Below are 27524 nucleotides of genomic sequence, written 5' to 3'. Positions count from 1 at the left end.
GCTGGCGCTGCTCATCCTCTGGACCCTCTTCGGGAACGTGCTGGTGTGCGCGGCCATCGTGCGCTACCGGCACCTGCGGAGCAAAGTCACCAACATCTTCATCGTGTCCCTGGCCGTGTCGGACCTGCTGGTGGCCCTGCTGGTCATGCCCTGGAAGGCGGTAGCCGAGGTGGCAGGGTACTGGCTGGCCTTTTGGGGCTTTCTGCAGCGTCTGGGTGGCCTTCGATATCATGTGCTCCACGGCCTCCATCCTGAACCTGTGTGTGATCAGTGTGGACAGGTACTGGGCCATTTCCAGCCCCTTCCGCTACGAGAGGAAGATGACCCAGCGTTTGGCTCTGGTGATGATCGGTGTGGCATGGGCGCTGTCTGTGCTCATCTCCTTCATCCCTGTCCAACTCAACTGGCACAAAAGTGGGGATGTTGTTGCTGGTGATGATGTCGGAGATGGATTTAGCACGGGCTGGGCAGCGGCAGGTGCTGTCACCACCTGGGCAGAAGACATGAGCACCACATGGGTGGCGTTAGCAGCAATGAGACCCTCATATGGGACCTCTGGCAGCAATGATACCCTCGCTGGACCATCAGAGAGCTGTGACTCCAGCCTCAACAGGACTTACGCTATTTCCTCCTCCTTGATCAGTTTTTATATCCCGGTGGCTATCATGATAGTTACCTACACTCGAATCTACCGCATTGCCCAGGTGCAGATTCGCCGTATCTCTTCCTTGGAAAGGGCAGCTGAGCATGCACAGAGCTGCAGGAGCAGCCGCACTGACTGCCACCATCACACCAGCCTCAAGTCCTCCATCAGGAAAGAAACCAAGGTGTTGAAGACTCTTTCTGTCATCATGGGTGTCTTTGTCTGCTGCTGGCTGCCATTCTTCATCTTGAACTGCATGGTTCCCTTCTGTGAGAGCCCACCCAGTGACCCCCACGCTGGGCTCCCCTGCGTCAGTGAGACCACCTTTAATATCTTTGTCTGGTTTGGTTGGGCAAACTCCTCTCTCAACCCCATCATCTATGCCTTCAATGCTGACTTTAGGAAGGTTTTCTCCAACCTCCTGGGATGTGGTCAGTTTTGCTCTAGTACCCCAGTGGAGACTGTTAATATAAGCAATGAGCTTATCTCTTACAACCAGGACACCCTTTTCCATAAGGAGATAGTGACTGCTTATGTTAACATGATCCCAAATGTGGTTGACTGTGAGGAAAATCGTGAGGACCCTTTCGATAGGATGTCCCAGATCTCCCCCGACCAGGAGGTTGCCACTGACTCTGTCTGTGAGCTGGACTGTGAGGGGGAGATTTCACTAGGCAAAATAACACCTTTCACTCCAAATGGTTTACATTAAATTGCATCCTGCTCTCGTCAGTTCTCCTTGGATTATAAAAGGAAATATTAATACTGAGTGGAAAAACCTGCTTGATTTTGCACTGTAGTTTGGTCAGTCACTTCATGCTAAACTCACTTATGTGTGTAGCACTTCCAGGATGTGGACACTGACATACAGGGAGCTGGCAGCACAAACTTAAATCACCATCTCCCCAGGCTGAGAGAGCACCAGGCAGTTGTGTTGATTAGCTGTGGTGAGGTATCGTGGTATAATTACAGTCAGTTCATGTTCCTAACGTATTTGTAAATGAAAGGTGCCATTGTCAGTGCTAAGTAATACGACTTCTAAAATCAGGGACAGATGTGGCTGGCAAAGACATTAAACAGAAAAAAATTCTAGGCTGTTTGTTTGTTCAGATCTTCTGTTTCTTTTTTTAGCTTGTTTTTTTTAAAGTGTTTTTTCCCTTTGTTTTATTTTTTTCAAAGATGGAAACAGTGAGGTGGTGATTTGGATGATTATTTAAATGTGTGTTTCTGCCAGAACAGTTTATGTGAAATCCTTATTCTCCTAGGCGGCGTTGTTGCCTATGATATCCTCTGTTCCCAGATGAATAAATAAAAATTATATTGATCAAGGGTTTATTATCTTTCATTTGTCACTCTGCAAGGTTTACAACAAGCATTCAAAGTAACATTTCTATTTGAATGGTTAGAATGACTAACAGCTAAACCCTATTATTTTAAAAGCAAAATAGTCTGCATAGAAAATACAGTTTTTGAATAAAAGCAATGCTCATAGGAATGCTTGACTTAAATGAACTCTTTTATATGGCTCTTACAGCAAGATTTATGCCTGTTTTTCTTTAGTATTATAAGTGATGCTATCCCTCTCTGCAGCTAAGAATATCAAGTGTACATACCTATAAGCTATTAAAACATTCCACTCTATCCTGTACTCGAACTGACTTTTTAAAAATGCTTTACTTTTATTTTACTTTTTAAAAGAGTCTGGTGATAGAATTAGCTGCTGGATGTGTCTAAAACCTAATAGTTATGTTTGAAAATTATATTCATAATCAGCATTTCCCAGTGTAGACACTAGAGAACTCACATCAGGAGAAGAAAAAAATGCCATTGATGTATTTTTTTAGTTATTTACTTATGAACTGGAATTTAAATATGCTGTGAGTGCTTCGAGTCTACAAAACATTTTAAAGCAGTCCTTAAAAATTGTGAAAGAGCTCTGTTGCTATTGAATCATTTACATCAAACAGAATAATAGAAACATTTGTAAGCTTTCAGCTCAGAAATCAAAAGTGATCCTGTTTCCAAAACAAATGATCAAAGGTAGTGAAAGCAATAACAATATTTCAAGTTTTAGTTCACAAAATGAGCAGCATTTGAATTAATTTGACTGATAAAAATAGCCATGCCATGAGCTGAGCAGATTGAAATTGAATTGTAGGTGTGGATTCTGTATCACTCCCTCCTAATGGCCCTGACCCCACAGCCTCCCCATCCCGCCTGACTGGGAGATGAAGTTTGGAGGAAAAGTGGGCTCTGCTGTAGGCAACATGAATCAGGGGAAGTCGTGGCACCAGATGCTGGAATTTGTGAGTGTTGTGGGCTGAGTACTGAAGCCTGTTTGGAAGTCAAACTCTTAATACTGGTTTGGAGGTTGTCTTACTTCTCCTTGGAATATGGGGTGGAAGAAGTGCAGGAGTCATGTGATTGAAATCCCTTTGTGGTTGCCTCTACTGCAATCTGGTTTTGTCTGCAAGCAACGTTCTATGTGTGTAGTCTTTGATATTAACTGGTTATATCATTTTGGATTATCTTTTCAACTGTTTGTCACTAAGGTTGACATCTACCTGAGCTTTTCCTTGGTGTTGATATGAAATCTCAGTGTAATATCCCTTTACAGCTGTCCTTAGGAAAGGGTATTGGGACTAGCTTAGGGAAGCTTGAACAACGTATCTCATGCCCATATCCAGGTTCAGCCTTCTAATGGCTTGACATTGAGGGTAAATATATTATCATTGCTCTACTAAAACAATCATACATTGCCATGAGTTAGCCATAGTTCTAGCTCTGCTGGTTAGATAAACTTGCCCAGAATAAAATCATTTTCCCAAATAAAAATGAAGGAAACTGCTTCTGGGGATGCAGTCATGAATTAATCCAACCTGAATTTAGATTTTTCTGAGTTTTCTAGTAACCACTCAAATTTTAGGACTGGTACAGCATGTTAAACTGTCTGGTTGTACAAAAAGCTTACGATATCGAGGTGCAAGAGGTGCTGATTCCAGCTCCCAGGGCAATGCCTGTATTTTATCCAGTATTTGGGTCTGGAATAAGTGGGTGGACTAACTCTGGGATGCAAGGAGACATCTCCATCTGGGTTTATATAACAGCTTTATGCAGAGTGTTAGCAGCAGTCTTATCGTAGATCTGAAGGGAGGCATTTTTTAGCCTGCCCCTAGATTTTGGGAGCACGATTAGGGCAATACAGAAAAGTGGTTAGATTGCCACTTTCCATTAGCAGGTTTTATTTCACAGCTTCATCTGGTAAATGATTTCTGATGGAGACTGTTTGATGTAATCTCTCTTCTTGGAATATGTATCTGTCAGGGGACTTAATCCTTCAAAGCCTAGGAGCATCAGAAAGGGAACATTTCTGCTTCAAAGGACAGAGAGAAGGTACTTTTTTACTGGAAGCAGAGCTTGACCTTATGGGTCTGAAAGAGAACCTTTATCTTAACTCATAGGGGCAATTTCATGCTTTTTAATGTGCCTTAATTACTTACCATTGACAAAGCTAAAGTATTCAGAATTAGTAAGATAAACTTTAAAAAGAAATGTGTATCTTGCCTTGAACTATAAAAAGGGGCAGCCCATTTCAAACAAAACACCCCCAAAAGGATTCTTCTAACTTGCTTCTCTCAGATGAAACTGCTGCCCTACTTTGTTAATGGTTTCCCTCTTAAGGACTAATGCATCTGCCTAGCCAGAGAGCAGAGTTCATTGGGAGTACAAGGAGGTTTTTATAATGCTCAAATCCTTGTGTTGCCTCTCTGGAACTCATCTGTGCCGATGGTTCTGTGCCTCTTACCCACATCTTTTCTTCTGTGAAAGTCACCTGGCTCCTGTCATGCATTTTACTCCCCAGTCAAGCATGATCACTTATTGCTAGCTCAGTTGGGCTTTTGTTTGTTTGGTTTGTGTTGTCTTTTTTAAATTTACTTTAGTGATTTGAATGTATGATGCAGTTTGGCTTTGACTTAATCTAGTCCTGAGTGATGGCTGACTTTCATGGACCCAGGTTATTTTCAGTTTCTGTTTTGTGTTATGAGAAATCTTATCTTAAATATGTGTTGCTTTTAAATTACATCTTAGTCAGCTTATTTATTATTGTACAGTTTATTTATTATTCTATTAGTCCTGGATAGCTCCATATGAAAGGAGAGTCTCTATATCTGTAGTTTGTGTGTTTTCTGTCTGAGTTAACTAATGCCAGAGGAGTTCATTGTAGTGAAAGAACAGAACATGTGCAGGTATCTCAGTTCATTTTTAAGCAGCTGGGACATGGGGGACATGAAAGTACAGCATTTTATGTAAAATGCTGCAAACACCATAAAGACTCTTTCACTCTTCAACCCCCAAAAGAGCTTTTAACACCTCTGGGTTTAACAATGGGTGTTGGGTTGTATAGTGAGGGTTTTTTCCCAAGCTAAAGAAATATAGAAGTCTTTCTCAGAGGTGAACACAAATAAAACAGTTTCCAAAGGGAGAAAAATCACTGCAGTATTTTTGGTAAGTCTGGTACTTTATTCCTTTGCTTCATTGTGTTTTTTTACTTTTGCCAGTCACATCTGTGTGTCTGCAGGGAGAACTCCTGTAGAGAGAGCTCCTGTATTTTTGTAACAGGTAACAAAAAAAGGCTTCAAAACTAGGAAGACTTCTTGTAGAAATAACACTGAGCACAATCTTAACACCATTTAGGAGTCAATCATGTATAAACTCAGCATTCAAGACTGCAGGCAGTGTTCAGAACATGCATCAGGCTGGAGCTTTGAGAGGCCACAAGTCCCTCAGCTGCTTGTGTGTGCCAAAATTGCCACTCTTAGTAAGAAGGGCATTTTGGTCACTGTCACACAAAAGGCAGGGAACACACCTATGTCTGTGTTAGGAATTATGCAGAGATTTTTCTTTCCTCTGAGGCTATTTTCCCTACTGTTTAGTTGAATCCATAAGATCTTTGAAAATATTCAGTGCCTATTTAAATCAGCAGAAGCCCTCAATGATGAATGTTTGCTTGGGCCACAGAGTAGTGCAATTATTTCTCCTGGCTTCTTAGGAATATTGCTACTGGTATTCTCTGCTAGTGGATGATGACATGTTAAAGTTGGCACACTGAAGAAAACATTTCACCTGCTGAAATAATTCTTCTATTCAGATTTACATATTTGTTTTCAGACTTTGGAAGAATTTTCAAGCTTTCCAGGAGCCTCATGAAGTCCACACAGAACATCACCAATCATATCTTGGAAGCTCACCATGAGCTGAAGTGTGAGCTCAGCCCAGAAAGCCAATTAAATCCTGGACTGCATCAAAGGGAGTGTGGCAGCAGGTCAGAAGAGGTGATTCTTCCCCTCTGCTCTGCTCTCATGAGACCCACCTGGAATACTGCACACAGTTCTGGTGCCCTCAGTGTAAGAAGGACATGGAACTGTTGGAGCAAGTCCAGAGGAGGCCACAAAGTTGCTAAGAGGACTGGAGCATCTCCCCTGTGAGCACAGGCTGAGGGAATTAGGGCTGTTCAGCCTGAAGAGGAGAAGGTTGTGTGGAGACCTCAGAGCAACTTTTCAATATCTGAAGGGCCTACAAGGAGCCAGAGAGGGACTCTGTGTTAGGAGCTGCAATGATAGGACAAGGGGTAATGGGTTCAAATTGAAGGAGGGGAGGTTTAGGTTAGATATTAGGAAAAATTTTTTCCCTGTGAGGGTGATGAGACACTGGCCCAGGTTGCCCAGGGAGGCTGTGGCTGCCCCAACCCTGGCAGTGTTCACAGCCAGGTTGGATGAAGCCTTGAGCAACCTGATCTGGTGAGAAGGTGTCCCTGCCCAGGGCAGGGGATTGGGACTAGATGATCTCTAAGGTCCATTCCAACCCCTAAAATTCTATGATTCCATGATTCTATGACTGGCATCTTTAGTGCCCTGTTAACTATATAGTGCACTATGCTTTTATGGCCAGAATTTTGCCCCTCTAAATTTAAGCTGATGTTTTCAAAGATAAGAGTACACTTCTAGTCTAAAAGCACTGGTGTGCACAAAACCAACTATAAATGAAGACATTTCCATTATTAATGGGGCATCAAAGATGTGCCTCCTTCTTCAGCATTTTGTGTATTGTAGCTGTGGTAAGATTGCAGTGAGCAGCAATGGCATTAGGGGTGTAACAAGTGGAAATACAAATAATATTATCATCTGAAGCAGATGATGGATTGCTTTTTTCAGAGACCCTACTGGCTCTCCCAGGATAGTTTAGTTTAGTAGAAAATTTACGAGATGGTTTTATCTTTTGGTATGTCTGTTTCAGTTGTGACTGGAGATAAGGTTCAATAATATTTATAGTGGACAGAGAGCTGTTTAAGGAGGATAAATATTTTTCGGGACTTAATCATTTATATCACAGCCATCCCAGTCACATTTGTGAGGTTTTCAAAATACAATGCAGTAAGCATATAAAAATAATTAAAAATTCCACCCCATGAAAAAACATTCTTCCTGTGAATTATTCCCTGCAGTTAACAGCAAATATTTGTTTGTATCATGTACTGCACCCTCATTGATGTCAGAGGACCCTGGAATGCCCTGAGCCTGCTCCTGTTAATCTGCTGATTCATGTTAGGAGGGAGGTCTGAAAAATAAGGAAAGAAATGGCAATAACATGCACAGATGGGTTCAGTTTGCATGAAATTGGTCTAGTGTCAGCCAGCTGGTGCAGGGCACTGCAGGGCAGGGAGCCACTCCTGATGCACCAGAACCTCTCCCTTCACCACCAATGCCAAGTCCCTGGACCTGAGCTCCAAGGTACATCCTTTGCTTCCAGGATGGATGCTCAAAATCTGCACGTAGTGCATAGGAAATCCAAACTTTTAAAGGAACTGCTGGTTTTCGTTTGCTACATAAAAGAGAAACCACACTTCTCTTTTGAGGTTATGCTTTGAAACAAGTGGTTGCCAATGAGATCTGGTTGGTGTGGCCTCTTAGTTTTAGCTGCTGTCTGGCTGTGGCTTGAACGGATGTGGCTACAAGAGCTGCTGTTTTGGTGTCTGAACTGCACGTAGGTCATAGTATAGGAGCCTAATTTTGAGCTGAAGAAATCTTAAATACATGTAGTTTTCCCTGAGGAGCCTGGTGATTGCATAGCAGAGATGAGCCTTGACCACAGCCTGAGCTTGATTGCTTCAGAGGAATTGGAGAAGTCTAGTCTGCAGCTCACCTGCTGCAGTTTAGAAAATGTCCCGTGAGTAAAATATTAACCAGGAAGTTCAGCATGCCCTCTTTTACCCTCTGACCTCATTTTTTCAATTTGAAAATTCTTTAGTAAGATCAAAAGTCTCAATTTCTAGCCTTTGGCTTGCTCTGTTAACTTCATATAATTCTTCATAACTTCTCCTTCAGTGAACAGAAGATCCTGGCATGGAGTTAGCTGCTTAGGTACCTCATTGTCACCAAATCTGGAACTACCTCAAGCTACACTTAAATGACATTATGTCTCCAGACAAAGGGAATCTTTTAGATACTCTTTTTTTGTTGGTGTTGCATTTTATCCCCAAGCAACAACATTTCCCTTCTTAACACAACAATATTCACCAAAAGTGTAATTTAGAGAACAAGGAGAAATGGACTTTTTTGAAAGATCTATAACCATTGGACTATGATACACGTTGCAAATATTGCCCTTAGTGGCTGTCTCTAAGTCAGAATCTGGTTCTAAATCACAGGTTATGAGTGTGTTCACTGAATCAAGCCAGTGTGAGCAATGCAGGAGCACCTAGTCTCCAGCTGCCAGCTCTCCACAGTTGGTGGGAAGGTGTTTCAGCAAAAATGAAGACCAATGGGGTGTATGTGATGGCACAGCTTTAGGCACTTGGAGAAAATATTGCCTTCTCACTTGTGAGCATCATCTGCTTCAGCATCTGCTTTATATTCTCTCACTGCAAGCTGAAGAAAACCACTGCCTCTCACATACTGCTGTACTCATTAATGTGCAGGGGCTATTAAAACACCCTGAAGCAGGATTTTACAGCACTGGGACCAGTGCTGAGGACCATCCTATGTGATGTGCCCCCCAGCTTGGGCTGGCTGAAGAGTGGCTTGTGTTACATCTGTGCCTCACTGCACATTCAGGCAGCCTTGGGAAACTCAAAGATGCCCTTAACTTCACATTTCTGGGCTGAGAGCTTTTTTTTTGTGACTCAGAGAGGCACAGCTGAATTTCAGTTGCTTTTTTAAAAGATGGTATGCTTCAGTGCCTTGTGTATAAAAGCAAATGCGATGAACTCAGTGATGGCAGGAATACAAACTTTATAACTTTAATCTGCTAGGACAGATCATTCAGTGGTGAAGCTGACTTAAAAGGGATGACTTTGCCATTCTAAAAATATCTTCTTTGTTGTCTGTCCTCTCCCTCTCCCTCACCCTCTCCCTTTTCCTTTTCCTTTCCATCTCCCTCTCCCCCTTCCTCTTCCCTCTCCCTCTCCTTCTCTTCTCTCCTCCTTAATTTTTGCGCCTATTAGCTGGAGCACTAAAGACCGTTGTTTGGTACAGGAGGAAAAGTTTTCTTCTACTTGATTAGATATAATAAATTGTCCTAAAAGTGTCTGATAGTCTTCTAGTGTTAGCAAGCCGTAATTGGATTGCTTTCTGGCTTAATTTCAGCCTCAGCTGCTTCCTCCCACTCCCACCGCTTAGCCAATATTTCATACAGCAACACAAAATACCCAGAAGGTGGATTATATGAAGTATTTCTGTATTTGGCCTCTGGTTGGAATCTAAACCTGGTTAGTGATTATAGGATCAATGAAGTCCATTGAGTGACCTATGCAAGATAAGTCATCATACTCCAACAGCACAAAGTTCTTCCTATAGGAAGAAGTGGAGAAGAGCATTGAAAAGTGACTTAAATGTCTTGTCAAACTTTTAATAAGCCCTAGCATGGGTATGGCAAAGTGTTAGTTTTAACTTCTTCCACAGTTAAGAAAGTTTTCATTTTATTTGACCAGTCTGGTATTGAAAGTGTTTGAAAATGAGCCAATCATTTTTTCCTGGAGTGAAGAGGGAGGTTGCTGAGGTCTTCAGGAGGATCATGCACTAAAATCACTAAATCTTGCACTAAAAGGAACTCTTACACCTGGCAAGACATGCACATGGTTTGTCTAACCCTTTCAAATATTGCAGCTCCAAATGAAGGCATTTCATTTTCTGTAGCTGTTCCTTGTTAAATTGTACTTAAAATACTGGTGTCTGAGGCTTGCTGCTTTATACCCCATCCCTGATTTTTGTTGTCATTTAGTATTATAAATCCCCCAAGGTTTATATCTTATATTTAGCTTATACAATAAACAGTCAAACTTTTGGGAACAAAAGCCTTTCAGGTCTGAAGTATTTTGCCTCTATATCTGATGAAGCAAAGTGCATGTGATAGAAAGTCTCTTTCTTTGTCATACAGGATAATAAAAGATACTTGATGAGTAGTTATTTCTCTACAATTGTAACTGACTTTAGGTATTGCTGAAGATTGTGTCCTTGTCCAACTTGGGCTTAGAAGTTCACTATGGTTTCACTTTCAAATCTGAGAGTGTCAAAACTGTTTGAAAAATTGGTTCCTGTGATCAGCTGTTGATTTGCTGCCTCTCTTTTTCATCTAATGCCTCCTTATTTCTCGTGTCACATGGCAAAGAGAACAAAACTTCCCAGCCTAGTGTATTTGTGAGCTTATATGCTTGTAAGGTAAATGATTCCAGACTTTTCAGTTCACTTTATAGGGGAGTTGATTATGACTCTTATATTTCTTGTGCAGCATCTGTGCCCTACTATACTACTGCCTCCCTAATTTATGGAAAGTATCCTGTGACCACTGCAAGCCTAATTCAGAGAGGAATTATGGCACTTTTACACCACCCTCATGTATTGCCTCAGTAAAAACACAGGTGTAAATTTGCAATAGATTGGAAGGAATCAGTATTTGATAACGAAGGAGCAGGAAGAGAAGCAAAACAAACAAATAACAAAAAATAAGCAGAGTAGGGAATGTGTTTCAGGTAGAGTTTGACTCACCAATCCAACCCAAAGAGACATTTAGCAGGAGATCATCTTGTTCAACAAAGAATCACATTATTCTTCCATGTATTTTCAATCTTCCTGAAGAGTTTTGAGTCTGATTATCTTGCCCTATGCAGATCTGGGAAAATATTGAAGGTATTTTTAAAATAATGCATCTAAGGGATGGAAGGCTGGATAGAAGAAAATGTCAAACTTTTCTTAACATTCCCATACATCATTAACTCTTTGACTCAGTGCTGTGCAGATAACATGGCATTAACAAATCTTCTTCAGCCAGTGTTCTTGCCTTGCCTGGAGGATTTTAGCTGCTTTCATATGCAGGGTTTAGTAGGGAAAAAATAGGAGTATTAGTCTGGGGCAGCAAATCAAATGCTTTTAAGTGACAGACTGTTGTATGGGAACTCCTGTCCTGCTTTTGTTGGTGTGTGAGTGGCAGTAACTGCAGGAGCCATATGTGCACAGCAGGAGTGAAGGAGTGAGGCTGCATGAAAAGGCCAAAGGCTGTTTTCCTTCCCACAATTAAAGTGTACAAACCTATTTGTTTCAGTGTTTAGGGTTTGGAGGTATCTACAACAATGGAAGAGTAACTGTAGCATCCTGCACTGGTAGGAGTAACTGACTTTTTAACAGTTTTGTAACTGAGTGGGTTTTTCATTTCCATATCCTTCTTAGGACAAATCTGGTTCTAAAGCTGATGACGTGTAATGAAAGTGAACTTGTCGTGTATCCACAGATTTTGAGCTGCAGCTGACAGTTGAGATCTGATGAGTCTAGAAGTTCTCTTCCCCCTTCTCAATCCAAAACATAACTCAGATGCCAAACAAGACATTGGAATGTGCAGATTCTGGTCAAAATATTTAACTCTGATACATTTGAAGTAATTTGTGCTATTCCGATGGATTGCCAAATCATTAGGAATTTCTATCAGGAATATTTTATTTCCCCTAGCTCCTTTCCACCCCCACAAAACAAAGTAAGTTAAAGACAAGGCTGCTAGGTGCAATTTAAAAGAAGTATCATTACATTCTCTGTAGAAAGCAAACAAACCCACATCCATATTAAAACTCTGCAACTTGTGCTATGTAAGCACTTCTGACATCAAATTTAGTACCGTGTTCTGTGTTCATAAGATTTTCAGTGGCCAGCTCACCCAACTACATTAAATCTGCCTTCGAAGATGCAGAGCCAATTTTGAGAAGTATAACAAAAATATGATCAGCTTCTGGCTATGAATTCCGTATTGCTAATGTAGCTACTTACAGCCAGAGCTGCATATCTCACCCAAAAATCAGCTCTTCTGTGCTGGCTCTGGCTGGGGTGGAGTTAATTTTCTTCATAGCAGCCCATATGATACTGTGGTTTAAGTCTGTGACCAGAGCACACTTATGTTTGAATGATAGCACACATATTAATGTGTTTAATATTTGAATGTTATGCAAAGAGTGTTTGCACAGCATCAAAACCTTCTCTGTTTCTCACTCTGCCTCCTTTCCTACATAGATTAGGGACTGGGAACAGACATAACCAGAAAGATGATTTGAACTAATGAAAGAGCTACTCCATGGTGTATAAAGTCATGCTCAGCAATAAAACAGAGAAGAGTAAGGCTAGGTAGGTTAGTCACCTTTTGGTCAGGAACTGGCTGGAGGTCTGCACAAGGGATGTGGTGAATTGTTGCCTTTTCAGCACTTGTTTCATTTTTTTTTCCTTGCATCCTTTGCTTATTAAACCATTTTTGTCTTGACCCACAAGCTTCCTCACTGCTACTCTTCATTTCCTCTTTCCCCATCCCACTGGGGGACATTTGTTATTCTGTTTCTAGTCTGCTATAAAACAAAGAAGAAATATTAAAGAATATGCATTAGGGCTGGATTGGAGCTGCAATTGAAGCTGGATGAGATGTTTCCAAGGTGAAATTGGTGGGGCTTACCCTACCCACTGTGACCCTCAGGCACAGGCAGCCAGGACTGGGACAGTCAGGGCACAGGATCTCTTACCATGAGCTTCTGGGACCTGTTCCCTGTGGATTCTCTGTGGGCAATAATGGTCTCTGTCTCTTTCCTGCTTGTACCACAGTGTATCTAACATTAGCCCAGTGGTCTGTTAGAATTGCAAACTTACCTTAAAAAGAGAAAAAAAAAATGAGAAAGAGAAAAGCCTGGTGCTCTCTCTAGATGGAAACAGCAAGGTGAATGCAGACTGATTTGAAGAATTTGCTGTTTGCATGGGTGATCTGATGAAATTCATGTTTTTGAATATGCCCTAAATTCACAGGTCGTTATTATGACTTTAATGATGCAGACATTTGTCTGAGTATTACCTTCAATCATGCATTGAGAGATACTTAATGCCAGTGGAATTATCATTACGCTACAAAAAGAAATCTTCTCTTTTTTTCTTTCAGTGGTTTGACTCCTCACTCTATTAAGCTACATTTGTTCTTATTTAGAAGCTATTTTTCAGATATCCATTTTCAATCCAAGTCAAAAATTCTTCTCACAATTTTCATTCAAATTCAGATAAAAATGACATAGGCTGATAACAGCAGACACATTTCCAGGTAATGTTTGTCTTTCTATTTTCACTGATCCCCTGATAATAACTTTGTGGTTCCCCTGACTGTTGGTCACTGTAGCTATCACTGTGGGCACAGTAGAGGAGGTAAAGCACATGTGTTTTAGTGCAGCTCCAGGGGCAGAGATGGCCTGATGTGAGCACTCAGACATCCTATGCAATTGTGCAGCTTCACAGCTAAGTGCATGTACCCCATGTACCCAGGGTGGGAAACAGGTCTCCTTTCTCCACTCTGTTTTACAAAGTATCACTTGTCTGCATACAACTGCATGAATTTCCAGCTCAAGACCTCACTAGATTCCTATTTGTACATGTTTTGTTGGGCTACCCTATGTCACAGAAGTTTGATGGTATTTGGGAAAAAATACTTGTGATCACGCCATTCATTCATTAGCTTTGGAGTTGTTCTCATTGATGCACAACTTTCATTACCTTTAATGAAGCTCTGCAAATTCTTTGGTCTTGGTCTCTTGGTCTCTCCAATTCTATTCTATGATTCTATGATTCTTATTCACTGCTATGTCTGTAATAGAAAGGGACATCCCTTGGGTTGACTTCACTAGCTTGGACAGACATCCTTAACCCTCAGTGAGCCTTCATGAGAAGGTTCCTCTAATATAAAATAAAATAAAAATATAGTAGTTGAAAATGCCTCCACCTCAGGAGCATGAAGCATCAACTACTGCAATTCTATGATTCTATGATTCTTATTCACTGCTATGTCTGTAATAGAAAGGGACATCCCTTGGGTTGACTTCACTAGCTTGGACAGACATCCTTAACCCTCAGTGAGCCTTCATGAGAAGGTTCCTCTAATATAAAATAAAATAAAAATATAGTAGTTGAAAATGCCTCCACCTCAGGAGCATGAAGCATCAACTACTGCAACTGCACTGTAGTACTAATGAACTCTGGGGAAGAAATTTTGTTTTAAACTACTCACTTTAAAAGACACAATTGAAAGCTGCTGACATTTTGAAACATTAAATAATGGTCCCATTGGAAGATAGATTAGTAAGTGAAGATGAAAATGCCCAGAGAGTAAGTAAACTTTATTTATTACATAATTCTGGGTACAGATTTTCGCCTACATGCTGTTAGCTTCTTTTAGAATATTACAGATAATTCTTCCACATTTTATTCTTTTGGGCTTCTTGTGGTATAAAAAGTGCATACCTGCTGTGCATGGCAAGCTGCATGCTGCAGTGTTGCATTTCTGGTTTAAAGCTGCAGTTGTTTCTGCCCAAAATGTGGATGCTTTGTTTTACTACACACAACAATCCTCAACAGTTCAAACCACTTGACCTCTCTAGAAAAGTTGATTTTTTCTTTACCAGGGTCTTGAAACCAAACCAGGAAATGTTCTTGGAAATGTGAAGAGTCCACATCATGAATGTAATCATTTGATTAAGGGCTTGAGAGTACACTGTGTCTTACAAGCTGTAGAAAACTTGACTGTCACTAGACAGTACCTTTAGCTGGTGATAGGCCACTTAGGAATCTGTTTCCTCAGAACACCTTCTTCAGGAATGTAACTGGTTACTCCGCATTGCTCTCGGCAAGACTGGTGCCTGTCTGAGAGATGAATCATCTCATTTTGCTTTCAGGCTTTTGATTTATGCCCCATTGGAGATACTCTGGAGAATGGCTACAGCTTTATTCCCAGGGAGCAGACTGAATTGTGTACTTGTGGAATCCCCAGGGAACTTCTTTAATAATTGTAGTGGCTTTAGTGTTTCATGTTTCCGTGTACAGGTCCTCTAAGAGTCTACTGGATTCTTCCTGGGGCTCTGCACTCTTTTCTATGATTATATCCACCCTTCTTAAATTGCCCTTAAGAAAAAGATTCTCATCAGGCTTTTTAGATTTATGTCAAAATGATTCCTCTCCTTTCCTTCTGTGAAGGCAAATGTCTTGTCAGGTCTCTACTTTGCTCTCCATTGCATTTCTCAGTGGCCTGACCTGTGCTTTGCTGCTCCTGAGCTACGCAGAGCTGCAGCTCAGAGTCTGATGAAGAGCTCTTTCCACTCATGCTTGTCAAATTGAAAGTCATTTTTGGAATGCTGAACTTGGGAACTTTGGCATTTCTTTCTTGGGTTTTTTGCTAGTTCTAAATGAGTCATCTCCTGCCATTTAACGATCACAAAGAATTAAGGCAGCTGTTGTCTTTTAGGGAGCTTCAGTACTGTATGAAGTGAAAAATGTGGTGAACCAGAGGGTGGCTCTCCTCAGCCTAGAAGTACAGCACTATGCTTGGGGAGCTGGCTTTGCCCTGTGAGTGTTCACTGGGGCATCAGCTCTTATTTTGGAAGTTACATGGAAGTGCCTAAGAAAAGGAATTTTATAGCCAGTGGAAACAGTTTAGGGCCCAGGAAACAGGAAAGCATTGACAAATGTGAATCTGGGTTGTGTTTTTTTTTCCTGTTTTCCTACTCCATATTTGGAAAAACACCCAAATAACCAGAAAGTTTTGCACAACATTTTGCTGAGAGATATGATGATGCTACACACAAGCATTGTGAAATTAGACCTAATGCCTAGATGCATAAACTCATCACAGTGCTCTGCAGTCCTAATATCTAACCTAACCCTCCCCTGGCAGAGCTTGAGTCTGTGCCCTCTTGTCCTGCTGCTGGTTGCCTGGGAGAAGAGACCAACCCCCACCTGACTCCAACCTCCTGTCAGGGAGTTGTAGAGGGTGATAAGGTCTCCCCTGAGCCTCCTCTTCTCCAGGCTGAACACCCCCAGCTCCCTCAGCCTCTCCTCATGGCACTTGTGCTCCAGTCCCTTCACCAGCCTCGTTGCTCTTCTCTGGACCTGCTCCAGCACCTCAATGTCCCTCCTGAACTGAGGGGCCCAGAGCTGAGCACAGTACTCAAGGTGTGGCCTCGTCAGCACCAAGTCCAGGGGCAGAATGCTGCCTGGCTCACTTGATCATATGTGGGAGCTCCTGAACCACCACAGCTTCACTGCCAGTGAGGTGAAATAGCCCAAGAATGGGAGTTAAGTTTTAACTGTCCAGGGTGGGACATGGGCCATGAACTGTGGATTGGCCACTGTTGCACTGCAAAATGTCTTTTATGGCAGTAATAGTGGAAAGAGATGACAGGCAGAAAAGGCCCATTCCATCCCCAGGGTCTCTGGCACTGACAGGGGTTCTGGTGCTGAATGTCACTCACAATTGAGTATGTAATAATATACCTGCATCAACTGTTTGTAGAGCCTGAGAGCAGATTATAGTGGGATTTACATGGCAAGAAGTAAGTTGGGGATGTTAGAGGTCTCCTCTCTCCCTGCTCGTGCATCCTGGTGAGGTGCTGTGCTCCCCGTTAAGAGAGAGGCCAGAACCATGGGCAGACCTTTCTGCCTAAGCCACTGCTGCCACAGAGCAGACTATGTAGCATTTGGTTTTATCCTGCTGCTCAGAAGCACTCTGACTTACTTTGGCTGTGATAGGCATGGCCTATCCCTGCCTCCTTTCAGTCTCATCTGATAATCTTTGTAATGGCAAGAGATATCAGAACTCCCTGTGTCTCCAAATGGCCACTCTGATGGGAGAAAAAGACCTTGAGATGACAATGAGTGGAGATGAGAGTAGCTCCTCAGTAATCCCATGGCTCTGCTCTCAGAGGAGGACAAAAAGGATCTACAGATTTGTCCCTGAGTTTTCCCAACCTCCCTACAGGCACATTTCACCCTTTCCTGTCGCAGCAACTCTTGTACCAGCACAACTCCATTGCTTGTTTTGTGGTGTTAGCCACAGTGATGCCTGAGATGCTGGGAGAGGTCTTGGGCCATAGCTCACCCTGATACAGACATTATAACTATTACCAGGTTGATGTTAGAATGTTGCTGGAAAGTGGTCTTTAAAATGTGCTTTACAGGGTGTCTCTCTTCAAAGGAAAGCTATTTAAGGTAAAGCACTGTGCACCTACTGGAAGTAGATAGTCAGCTATTCAAAGCTGATTACCTCTGCTGATGAAAGGACTAATATTCTACAACTGTGCAGTGCATGTTTATGGTGGAGCAGATGTTTGGGTTCGGAATATATATTGAAGAGGTTCCATTTTCAGTTTATTTTCCACACGGTATGGTGTGAGTGTATATTATTGTGACTCATTTGGGAAGGTTAAACTTGTGCCTACCAAGTTCCTAGTGCACAGCAAGGTGCCCTCAAAGTTCTTGATGGTTTATGGTAGAGCTCATTCCTTCATTTAACCACATTGCCTTAATGAGGAGCACATTCAGACCACCCACTGGTTCCATCCAGATGACACAAACTGGAATCTCCCACTCCAGAATATCAGCACAAATCACTGCTGCCACTAAAGCTGGTGGGCAATAAAAGGTGAGCAAAATTATTCAGCAGCAGGTTGGCTTTTGTGCCACGGGGCTTTAAAACACAGTGTAACTGAGTGTTGTGGCATTTCTATGCTGTGATGCTCAGCTGTAATTGCTACAGATACTCCAGATCGATATGCTTAGCATTTTGAATTTCAAATGCTAATTAAAACATTTTTCCTATTCCTATTGATTTCCTTTTTTTTTGATTTTTTCCATTACAGTCAGGAGGATCACTGTTAATCCCTGGCTCTGTGGATAATGTACAGCCAAGAGCAGCTAACCACATTTTGCAGTGCTGTTAGCTACAAGAGATACACTCAGTATAGCTATGACTTTTCCTCTGCTGCATTGTAAAACAATTTCAGAGAAAATAAGTTCTGAGCAAGTAAAATAGCTATCATCATTACAGCATACTTCTGCTGGAGACACATATATGGATTAACAGAAGAGAGGCTTTTCTGTGTGAAGTCACTGAAAAATTCAACAATTATCTCTTGTTTTGTGTCAGTTAAGAAATTGTGCTGAAAGACTTTGGTTATAGTGTGGAAAAAGAGAAGAGAATGAAAGCAGCTGAAGCTGATCATTCCACATGGACTTAGAAACACCTGTGTCTGATCTGTGACTTTGTTTTTTTTTGAGCATTGTCTGTTTGCAGCTCACTCCAAGACAGGGTCAGGGGAATTCAGGGCACTTCAAAGAGTAAGAGAAATTGTCATTATGTTCCTGCTCACAGTGTGATTTGTGGCTGTTCATAGTCTTGTTGTGATACAGTTAGATTTATCCTGCCTTGTATCACATTGCCAATGATTTATTCCAGAAATTTGAACCTATGAACACCAGAAGAATGTTGCATAAGGCCGTAGGAGATCCATGGAAGTAGCCTAGTGCCTCGTTAGAGAGAGATTGATTACATCTGAATCACATTTCTACAGTTTATTCCTTAGCATGACCAGAGGAAAACCTTCCCCAGCTCCCACAGACATCTACTCTACTGTCATGCTGGTCTTACTGGTATTTAAAAAAAAATCAAATTGCAACCCCACTAGTTCAAGAACAGTTTATGCTTTCCCTTTCTGCAGCAACCTCTTACATACATGGCTTTTCTCCATGGTGGATTTCTTTATGCTGAGCCCTAGTTCTTTCATTCTTTCTTCAGAGGCTGATGTCTGCCAGGACCACAAAACCTTCTTCTTCAAAACCTATGAGATGACACTCAGCCACTTTCTTGGGCAGCCTGTTCCAAAGGGTTGTCAAGCATTGGAACAGGCTGTCCAGGAGATTGGTAGAGTCCTCAACCTTGGAAGTGCTTAAAATACATGTAGAGATGGCACTTAGGGACATGGTTTAGTGGTGGACCTGGTGATGCTTGGTTAATGGCGGGACTTGGTGATCTGAGAGCTGTTTTCCAGCCTAAATGATTCTGTGATTGTTGGATTCTGTGTATTGGTTTCATTTTGCATCAGTGCTGCTTTGTTCCCTGACCTGCAAGACTGAACTGCATGTTGTTATGAACCCCAGGTAGTTGTTCAAATGTGCAATGTGGGCTTAAAAATGTGCAAATCACAAATCTCATCGAAAGCCTTCAGGACCACAGACCTGAAAAACAGTTTGCACCAATAATGCAGAAGCTGATATAAAGCAGAAAACAATTTAATTGATGGATAGAATGAGGAGAGGGTTAGAACTGTGTGAGGAGTGGAGGTGCCATGGGAACTGTGCTTAAAAGAAGAATCTGAGACAAAGAAAAAGGATGTTCTCAGTGACTTGGTGTCATTTTGAAATGGAGTCAACAGGCAGGCTGAATAATGTGATTTTCCCCTCCATATCCTTAGCAGTTCCCCTGAAAACATTCATCAGGAGCTGGATTTGACCTGGTCAGGCAGGCTGAGAGCACCCGCTGAGCAACTGTAAAGCTGTTTGGTCAGTTCAAGCAAGGAGAACAGTTCCAGTTGGTGTAAAAATAGCAGGTTGTGCTTTGGAGGACTAAATTACAAAGTGCTTTACTGTACCTGAGCCATTTAGTCATGTGTAAGCCTAGGGTTTAGCTGTCAAACCCCAAAGACTCTGAATCTATATTATCACATGTGCTTTTTTCTATACACATTGTGCTAAAGAACATAAAAAGATTCAGGCATCAATAGATTAATATATCTCCCCATTCAACTGCCAATATAAACTAAGCAATACAGAAAGAACTTCAGTATTTCAGTATTAACAAGATTATAAAAATTCATGAGGCATTCAAAGCTGCTAGTGAATCTGCATGAGAACTTCTGAATATGCTTGGAATAGGACTAGACTGAAAATAACTCATGAAAACTTATTTTCAGTAGTTTTTTAAGCTGCTCTAAGTTCAGCAAAAGCTACGATTTGCAGCCTATTATTATTTGTCCCTGGATTTGCACAGACAACTTGCAGAGAAGTGCAATCAGGAGGTTGGGACTAGATGATCTCATCTCTGAGGTCCATTCCAACCTCTAAATTCTGTGATTCTATGATTCTATGAACTTTTTCCATGGAATAATATAAAAGTCTCTCTCTATCTACATATGCATATACATATACATAGTCTGTAGAGTTTAATTCAAAGGGATGAAATTGAATGAAATTTGGATTTAAGTGATTAACTCATACACATCTTTGAAAATGTCATCCTGTAGAGAAATTGTATTTATCACTTTTTCAATCTTTGGCATGTTTGCTTTTCATAAGTAACTATTGCTTTTTGGTCTTCAAATGTGAACTGTAAAAATATTTGTATAATTGGGTGGAACAAGTCAGAAAGAAAAGGTGGAAGAAATGTGAAGAGGTGAGCATTGAGTTTAGCTTGACTGATTATTTTTTTTACTGTGAGAAACAAGAGAAAATGAGACAAAAATCAATGCCTCTGCATGGAAGCTTACATAGCAACAGACAAATTATCCCCTACCTTTACAAGATCATGCTCTTAATGGATTGTGCTTCAGGGGTCTGACAGAGTTATATTTTGCATTTTACCTTTTGGGAATCATCTTAAGACAACCAGCAACTCCAGCAGTCCCATTCTTGGCACTCTTGTGTATGAACCAGACTACTAGTGTTCTCAATCCCCCCAAAAATTTCCAACCAACCCCCTCCTCCCAAACGTAGAAGAGAAGCATCAGATCAGTGCTTTCGCAGCACCTGAGTAATTATATTGTTTTTTCAGGCTGAAAAAACAAGCCATTTGTTTTCTGTCTAAAGATAAAAATGTGCTGTTTTCTAAGTTTAGAACTCCTGTATATATACCATGTCTTTCTTAGGTACATTTGTGTGGTTGAAACCACTGGAGAAGATTTCTGTCACCTTCACTAATCACTGTGTAAATGTCCCCTGAAAGCTTTTCTTCCATGCTTTTTTTTTTTTTCAAATATTAAATCAAAATCCTAGGTTTAAAAGAATTTGACTGTAGTACAGCTTTAAAGGGAACATCTCAAGAAAGAGCTTGACTATCCACTGCCTGTGTTTCTCCTAAATCATGAAAAAAGCAAGATTAATGCAGCTTAGCTTGCAAGTAAAAGGGCTGTAGTGATTCAGGATATGCATGGTTGCTTACTGATCTGTGATAACTTGATTAGGAGTCCAAGTGCAAAGTTTTTGGCATGAAATTCATGTTTTCACCGGTCTCACCTCCAAATAAGATCACTTGAAGAGAGAATTAAGAATGGACTCATATGTGAATGTTCTAACAGCATGAATATTTACATGAACAAAGCTGCTTCACTTTGGGTCTGTGTATTTCAGGCTTTTAAATTGTATCTGAATTCTATTTACTGGAGTCAGACTGAAAGGAAAAGACCAGAGGTGCATCTTAAGAATGCTTTACTTGGTTTTGTTCTTCTGATGTGTGAGGTGATCAGAGCTCCAATAGTTTGTAAGGTGCTGTCTGTAAGGAAAAGCACATCAAAATAGTCAAGGGAAAGAAAGCAAATTTCGGAGTTGGTTTTAGTGTGGGGTTTGGTTTTTTTCATTTTACTCTGAAGATGAAAGTTATCCCATATGGATTATTACTCACATCTTCCCCCACTAGAAAGCAGATCCTTGTGGAGTGAAAATTGGCTTCAGAATATGAAGTATGAAATTCAACTTTTTTATGCATATTTCAGATTCTGCATATCCTTGTAGCAGATATAGTCATTTGACTGAATTTCTCATCAGAAAGTGATGAGAACTTTAGCAGCTCAAACTCATCCATTGCAAATGACAACTTTCTGCAAAAACATCTCCCCAGATTCAACGATTCTTACACACTGTTATTACTACTAGTGACCAGTTTTAACCATTTTTCCTCACAGTGGTGTCTATTTTTACTTCTAAAACCCACTCTAAACATATGAAAGAATGAAGTATAGAATCTGATTTGAGACTCAGAAAGTGAATAGCACTCCAAAAAGTATATAATTTCAGGGATGATTTTCTTTCTATAACTCCCAAGCACCAAGCTGTAGGGTCCACAATGACTTGGGTTGTCCCAACTTGGGACTGAACAGTCCCCACTGGGACATAGAAAACTCCAGAGAAGTGAAACATGTACAGGTGTAGAGATTTGCCCAGAACAAAGTCTGCATCATTCTAGTTTAATTAGAAAGGTTTATTTTGCAAAGGCATGGCCATAGTTGATCACACACACTAGCAGTACTTTTACAAACACCACCTCTCAGTACCTCAGCCCAATGTCACAGACAGGAAAAGAGAACATGGCACCACACAATGCTCACTGACAAAAACACAGGCTGGACACAACTTGATACATTCAAGAAAAGCCAAATAATAAATTGCTGATATTTTCCATGTTGTCCTCTCATTGCTGGAGAAGCTATAGCAGCATAACAATGGAAAATAACTTTATGAAACAACTGGAAGAACACAAAACTCTCATTAGGGTCAGAGATGAGAAAGTGAATGCAGTATGGGCCCATCTGAAACTTCCACAATCCAGGGCAGAGGACACTGCAACCACCTTCTCTGGCCAGTGAGCAAAGCACCAGCTCATGTACACATCTGGAGACTGGAATTGCTTCTAACTTGTACCACGGGAGGCAACAAACCACTGGCAACATGAGGAACCACCATCCCATGGTATACTTGGTCTGCAGCTGCTCTCTTTGCAGCCACACAGAAAGTGTGTGTCCATCTCAGGCAGGGTAAGAGATGGGGCTGCAGAGCAAAAGTCATGACCCCTTGGTGAGGTGTGCCAGGAAATTCTATCAAGCCACCTCTAGCCACACATTCAGAGCTGCAAACGCCACTGTAGGATTATTGTATTTTGGTGCAGAAGTCCCATACAAATGCCATGTCAGGTCCTCATGATATTTAATTGAGGTTTTCCAATGGTAACATTTTCAACAATGCCTATAATGAACATTAATGAGCAGCATTAAGTGCTAAATACTTCTAATTCTAACAGTAATAATAATAATGGCTTCCAATCTTGCTACTTTGACTCAGACCAGATCACATCATAGCATGTTAGTAGTCCTAACTATAAACTAGGGTAATTCTCAATCTGATTGAGTGAGTGTGAATTTGCCAGGCTCATCCTGCAGGCAGAAAAGGCAGAATTTCTTCCTGAAATTCTCCTGAATACTGGCATTCAAGCTCATTTTTTTACATAGCCATTCACTCAGCAAGCCTCAAGTAACACATGGAATAGGGAACTAAAGGCACCAAAAGGTAACATTTTCATTTGCTGTATATATAATTTCATAAGTGGTTATTAAAACCCATATTTTTCTTCAGTTTTCTCCATAGTATTTGATTAGCTTCTATCTGTGATTATCAGTTGTTATAATCCCGATTCACTCGCTTTCATAATAGCACCAAACCCATACATTTGATTTTTTCATTCTTAATTCTCTTTCTCGTATATACTTTCATTTTCTTACCTACTGCTGCGCCTCTATCCCAGGAAAAAAGTATAAATTCTGGAATAAAGGCTGACATCAATTTTTTGTCCATTTCCTAGTACTGAAATTGCCCTATTAGGTCAACTTACAATGTGTGCAGTAAATATGCCACGTATAAATAAATCACAGTATAAAACCATATACATAATTTAGTAGTAACAGCTGAACATTAGGACCTCTGATTTTAATTTACAGTGTAATTTACAGTGTAGGACAAAACAAAAAAACAGCTTATCACTCGGGCAAATACAAAAAAACCCACCCAGATATTGGAAAACAATTCTCCACTGTGTGTGTATATATGTGAATATAAATCATAGGATCATAGAATGGCCTGGGTTAGAAGACACCTTAAAGATCATCTAGTTCCAATCCCCTACCATGAGCAGGGTCACCTTCCACTTCACCAGGTTGCCCTAAACCCTATCCAGCCTGGCCTTGAACACTTCCAGGGATGATACATCCACAGTTTCTCTAGGCAACCTGTTCCAGTGCCTCATCACCCTCACAGTAAAGAATTTCTCAATATCCAATCTATATGTACCCTCTTTCACCTTAAAGCCCCTAATATTAAGCTATTTAATATTAATATATACATATACTTGGAATATATCTATCCATATGCCCAGGGAGGTGGTGGATTCACCATCCCTGGAGGTTTTAAAGATGAGACTGGATGTGGCACTTAGTGCCATGGTCTAGTAACCATGGCAGGGTTGGACTTGATGATCTTGGAGGTCTTTTCCAACCTGGTTGCTTCTATGATATATATGCAAATTTTCTTTCACAAATGCTCCACATTTATACATTTCTGGATTAGTAAACATAACTTGTAGAAGCAGTTGGCCCTACCTTCATGCTGCACTTTGTTCTTATGTCTTACTCCTAACTGAGAGCAGCTTTAACACTTACTGGCTCTTCAAATAAAACAGCTATTTAATTTCAAAGTGCTTATTACCCCTCAGCATCCAGGTACCTAGAAGGATCAAGAAAAACTATTATCAAAACTACAAACTGTAAAGATGATGTTCATTAAAAATATCCCTTGTGGATTGTTCACCTAACCACCGAGAGCCTGCTGAGGCTTTCTCTCATGAAATTAAGCAGTTTTACAAAGCATTAAACAGCTTAGAAACCTCTTAATGTGAACTAGGCCTGGAGCTTCAGAATTTAATGCCCAAATAAAAATCAGTGTTTAAGAAATAGACACCCAAATTCCTTTGGAGAGATCTGAGTGTTAAGAAATAACAGTTATCAGGTCTCAGGGAAATTTTGGCTCCTAAGACTTGCTTTAAAAGGAATTTGAAAAGAAAAGCAACAAACAAACAAACAAACAAAACAATCAACCCCCCCCAACCGTTGGAACACTTGATGCTTGATTTTTTATTTTAATGCTACACCCTACACGTGCCATCAGAGTTCTCTCACTTCACCATGAGGTTTAGTTTTCATAATAAATCTTCTAAGGATATTCTTAAAAAATAAAATTATATACATATATTTCTTCAGAGAAATGCACTGCCAGCAAACCCAGAAACTAGAGGCAATTCTATCGCTAGTTGGTCAGGATTTGCAAGAGAGACAAGGAAACTCATTAGGACCTGGAGCTCTCCATTTATGGGAAGGTGGGAGATGTTCAGACAGTGCAACTGAAAGACAAACAGCTGGAAAAGGAATGGGAAGTCAGGGTAGTGTCATGAGCTTCTTTCAGTTCCTCAATTGTCATTGAGAGACTTGCAACTTGAATGATATCTTAGGAAACGTGGGGAAATGCATGCCAGTACCATTTCAGGTTTGCTTGCATCGATTCTTAGCAGATCCCCCACTGGGATCTCTTCCTTTTTCCCTGCCTTCTCCTCCTGCTGACAGCACACACACCTCCCTGTGAGCCCTGCTGCTGCTCACAGCCCTGGCTCCCCACTGCCACTTCATTTCTCCAAGTCTATATTCCCCATCCCACTCACTATTTCACAGGTGCCAAGGAAACTCCATCTCGTATTTGTTTAATCAGTTGCTGCTACTCCCACCTCTCATTGCCTCAGCCACCACCCTAGCTGCCAATGAATTCACCCATCTCACTTCAAACATATTCAAGGGGCAGCAGTTCATGATGTCACATTAAGATTACAAGTTGTGCACTGCTATAAATGAAGAGAGCATGTTTTCCCCATCCCCTGAAAGAGCATCCTGATTTTACACAATGCCTTTTTTGGTTTCCCCATTGTCCACCGAAGATGTGAAGTCTGATTCTTGTTCTGCACTCGACTTCCTCTCCCCTGGGTAGTGGTTCATTTCTTGCATTTCTACAGTGACTTTATTCCTTTTGGCAAATGCCTGGCTGATCTCCTGAAATGTCTTATTTTTCGTTTCAGGCAGGACAAAAAACAGGTAGGTCGCTCCTGCAAAGCAGATGGCAGCAAACACTAGGAAGCAGTAGGTCTGTAAACCAGCCTGTGAATAGAAACCAAAGGAGATGGTCATTACAAAAGAGAAAAATTCAGAGGAAAGGCAACATCAGGAATGGTTTGATAGGAAAAATGAGGTGTGTGGAGTGATTTTTAACCAAGTACCATACATACTGGCACTCACTGCAAGGCAGAGTGCTGAGAAGCTCATAAAAATACACGAATTGTTGTTTCTTCCAACACTGCCTGTGGCCCACTGATGGAAAATCAGGATCCTGGCAGAGCTGTGTGGAGCTGCAGTCTGGGTGATGGTGAGAGACACCAGACTGAGCTCAGGTTGTTCTGCCTCACAATTCCTAGGGTCAAAAACTGGGGTACGTTTTGCACCTGTACACAACCCATGGAAAAACTGACATAGTCAGGGGCATCTTCATCACAGTAGCTCCAAGCTTTGAGATTTGCAAAATGAACAAGTTAAAAACCCCAAATGGCAGATATTTGTATAATTCCTAAGGCTGTAAGAACTTACAGCAGGGGAAAAAATCCATTAAATGCATTTATTTGCATGCTAGAAAGTGTAAGGATTAACTGAAAACAAAGTACATATCATACTTGAATGGTTTGGATTTTATATCTAGGGTTCAAAGTTGTCCAAAGTTTCTGGTGGTTTCCTAAATAATAAGTCTGTCTCTTGATAGATAACCATTCAAGGTTAGACACACAGGTGAAGAGCCTTGGAGGGCTTGGTTTTCTGTGGGTTACTGAAGGTCACCTGCCTTCCCAGGGGCACAGGGAAGGGCATGAGAACAGCAGACACACTTATTGATGCAATCTCCTGAGGAAAGCACCTACTTTGTCATCAGGCTTCTAAAACCTCTTCAAAGCAGGACTTACGTTGGATATTTCAAGGCTGGTGAGAGCTACTAGTCTACAGGATATGTAATAGTTAAGCCTAAACTTCTAAATGCTTCCCCTTCTATTTTCAAGCCAGTTTTTTTAAAGAGGCAATTTCAAACACAGCATTTCTGCAAATGTCCAGCCAGATGAATCCTGAATTACTCATTTTTATCTTCTCTTCTCTGCAGCTGATCAAGGCTTTGTAGTTGTTAAAAAGAAGGAAATCCAAGAAGTGATTTACCTAAGGCATGTCTGCAATTACCACAACAAAAGAATCAAAGTTGAAGGACTCAGGCAATTCCCCCAAATCAGGTCCCAGGCATGGAAAGCAATCAGGCCTGACTTTGAGGATGAGATAGAGATGCTTCAGCAAGGTGTATGCATAAGTAGGTGCAGCTTTGCCACATTGTCTTATGAAAAGAGCTTAACAAGCACATTCCCAGATTGTGTGAGGCTGCTATGCACATTAGGCAGAATGTACAGGCATTTCCTCCACCTCCTTTTAAATAAAATGGTAAAGAATATTTAATTTTTACCATTATGAACTGACTTCAAATGCCTAGAATGACTGAGCAAAAGAGCTCATTTTTTTTAAAGCTAAAAAGTAAACTGAAACAAATAAAAAACCTAATGTTGACATGATCAGATTTCTGGTTTTGATTTTAAAAACTCAACAATTTTCCACTTTTAA

At 41.0% G+C, this 27524-nt stretch overlaps 2 protein-coding genes across 2 annotated transcripts in view; one reads left to right on the top strand and one right to left on the bottom strand.

The window, feature by feature from the left end:
* Positions 1-4: 4 nt before the first annotated feature.
* LOC103810716 (D(1B) dopamine receptor-like) lies at positions 5-1969 on the top strand (the record flags this gene model as incomplete). The annotated part of the gene is given in 2 exon segments (XM_009083635.1): positions 5-184; positions 186-1969. Coding segments are annotated over 2 exon segments (1350 nt in total), but the record flags the coding sequence as incomplete, so codon positions are not given.
* Positions 1970-25724: 23755 nt separating this feature from the next.
* SLC2A9 (solute carrier family 2 (facilitated glucose transporter), member 9) overlaps positions 25725-27524 on the bottom strand; it is a gene marked incomplete at its 5' end in the record, with an annotated part of 56273 nt that continues 54473 nt past the window's right edge. Inside the window, one exon of the mRNA XM_009083624.1 lies at positions 25725-25982. Within this exon, the coding sequence (XP_009081872.1) occupies positions 25725-25982 (258 nt within the window). The remainder of the gene's footprint in view (positions 25983-27524) is intronic.

Source organism: Acanthisitta chloris, unplaced genomic scaffold (assembly GCF_000695815.1).
Source record: "Acanthisitta chloris isolate BGI_N310 unplaced genomic scaffold, ASM69581v1 scaffold14000, whole genome shotgun sequence".
NCBI classification, from domain to species: Eukaryota; Metazoa; Chordata; class Aves; order Passeriformes; family Acanthisittidae; genus Acanthisitta; species Acanthisitta chloris.
The sequence above is the reverse complement of the archived record's forward strand: the minus strand, read 5'-3'. Positions and strand labels throughout refer to the sequence as shown.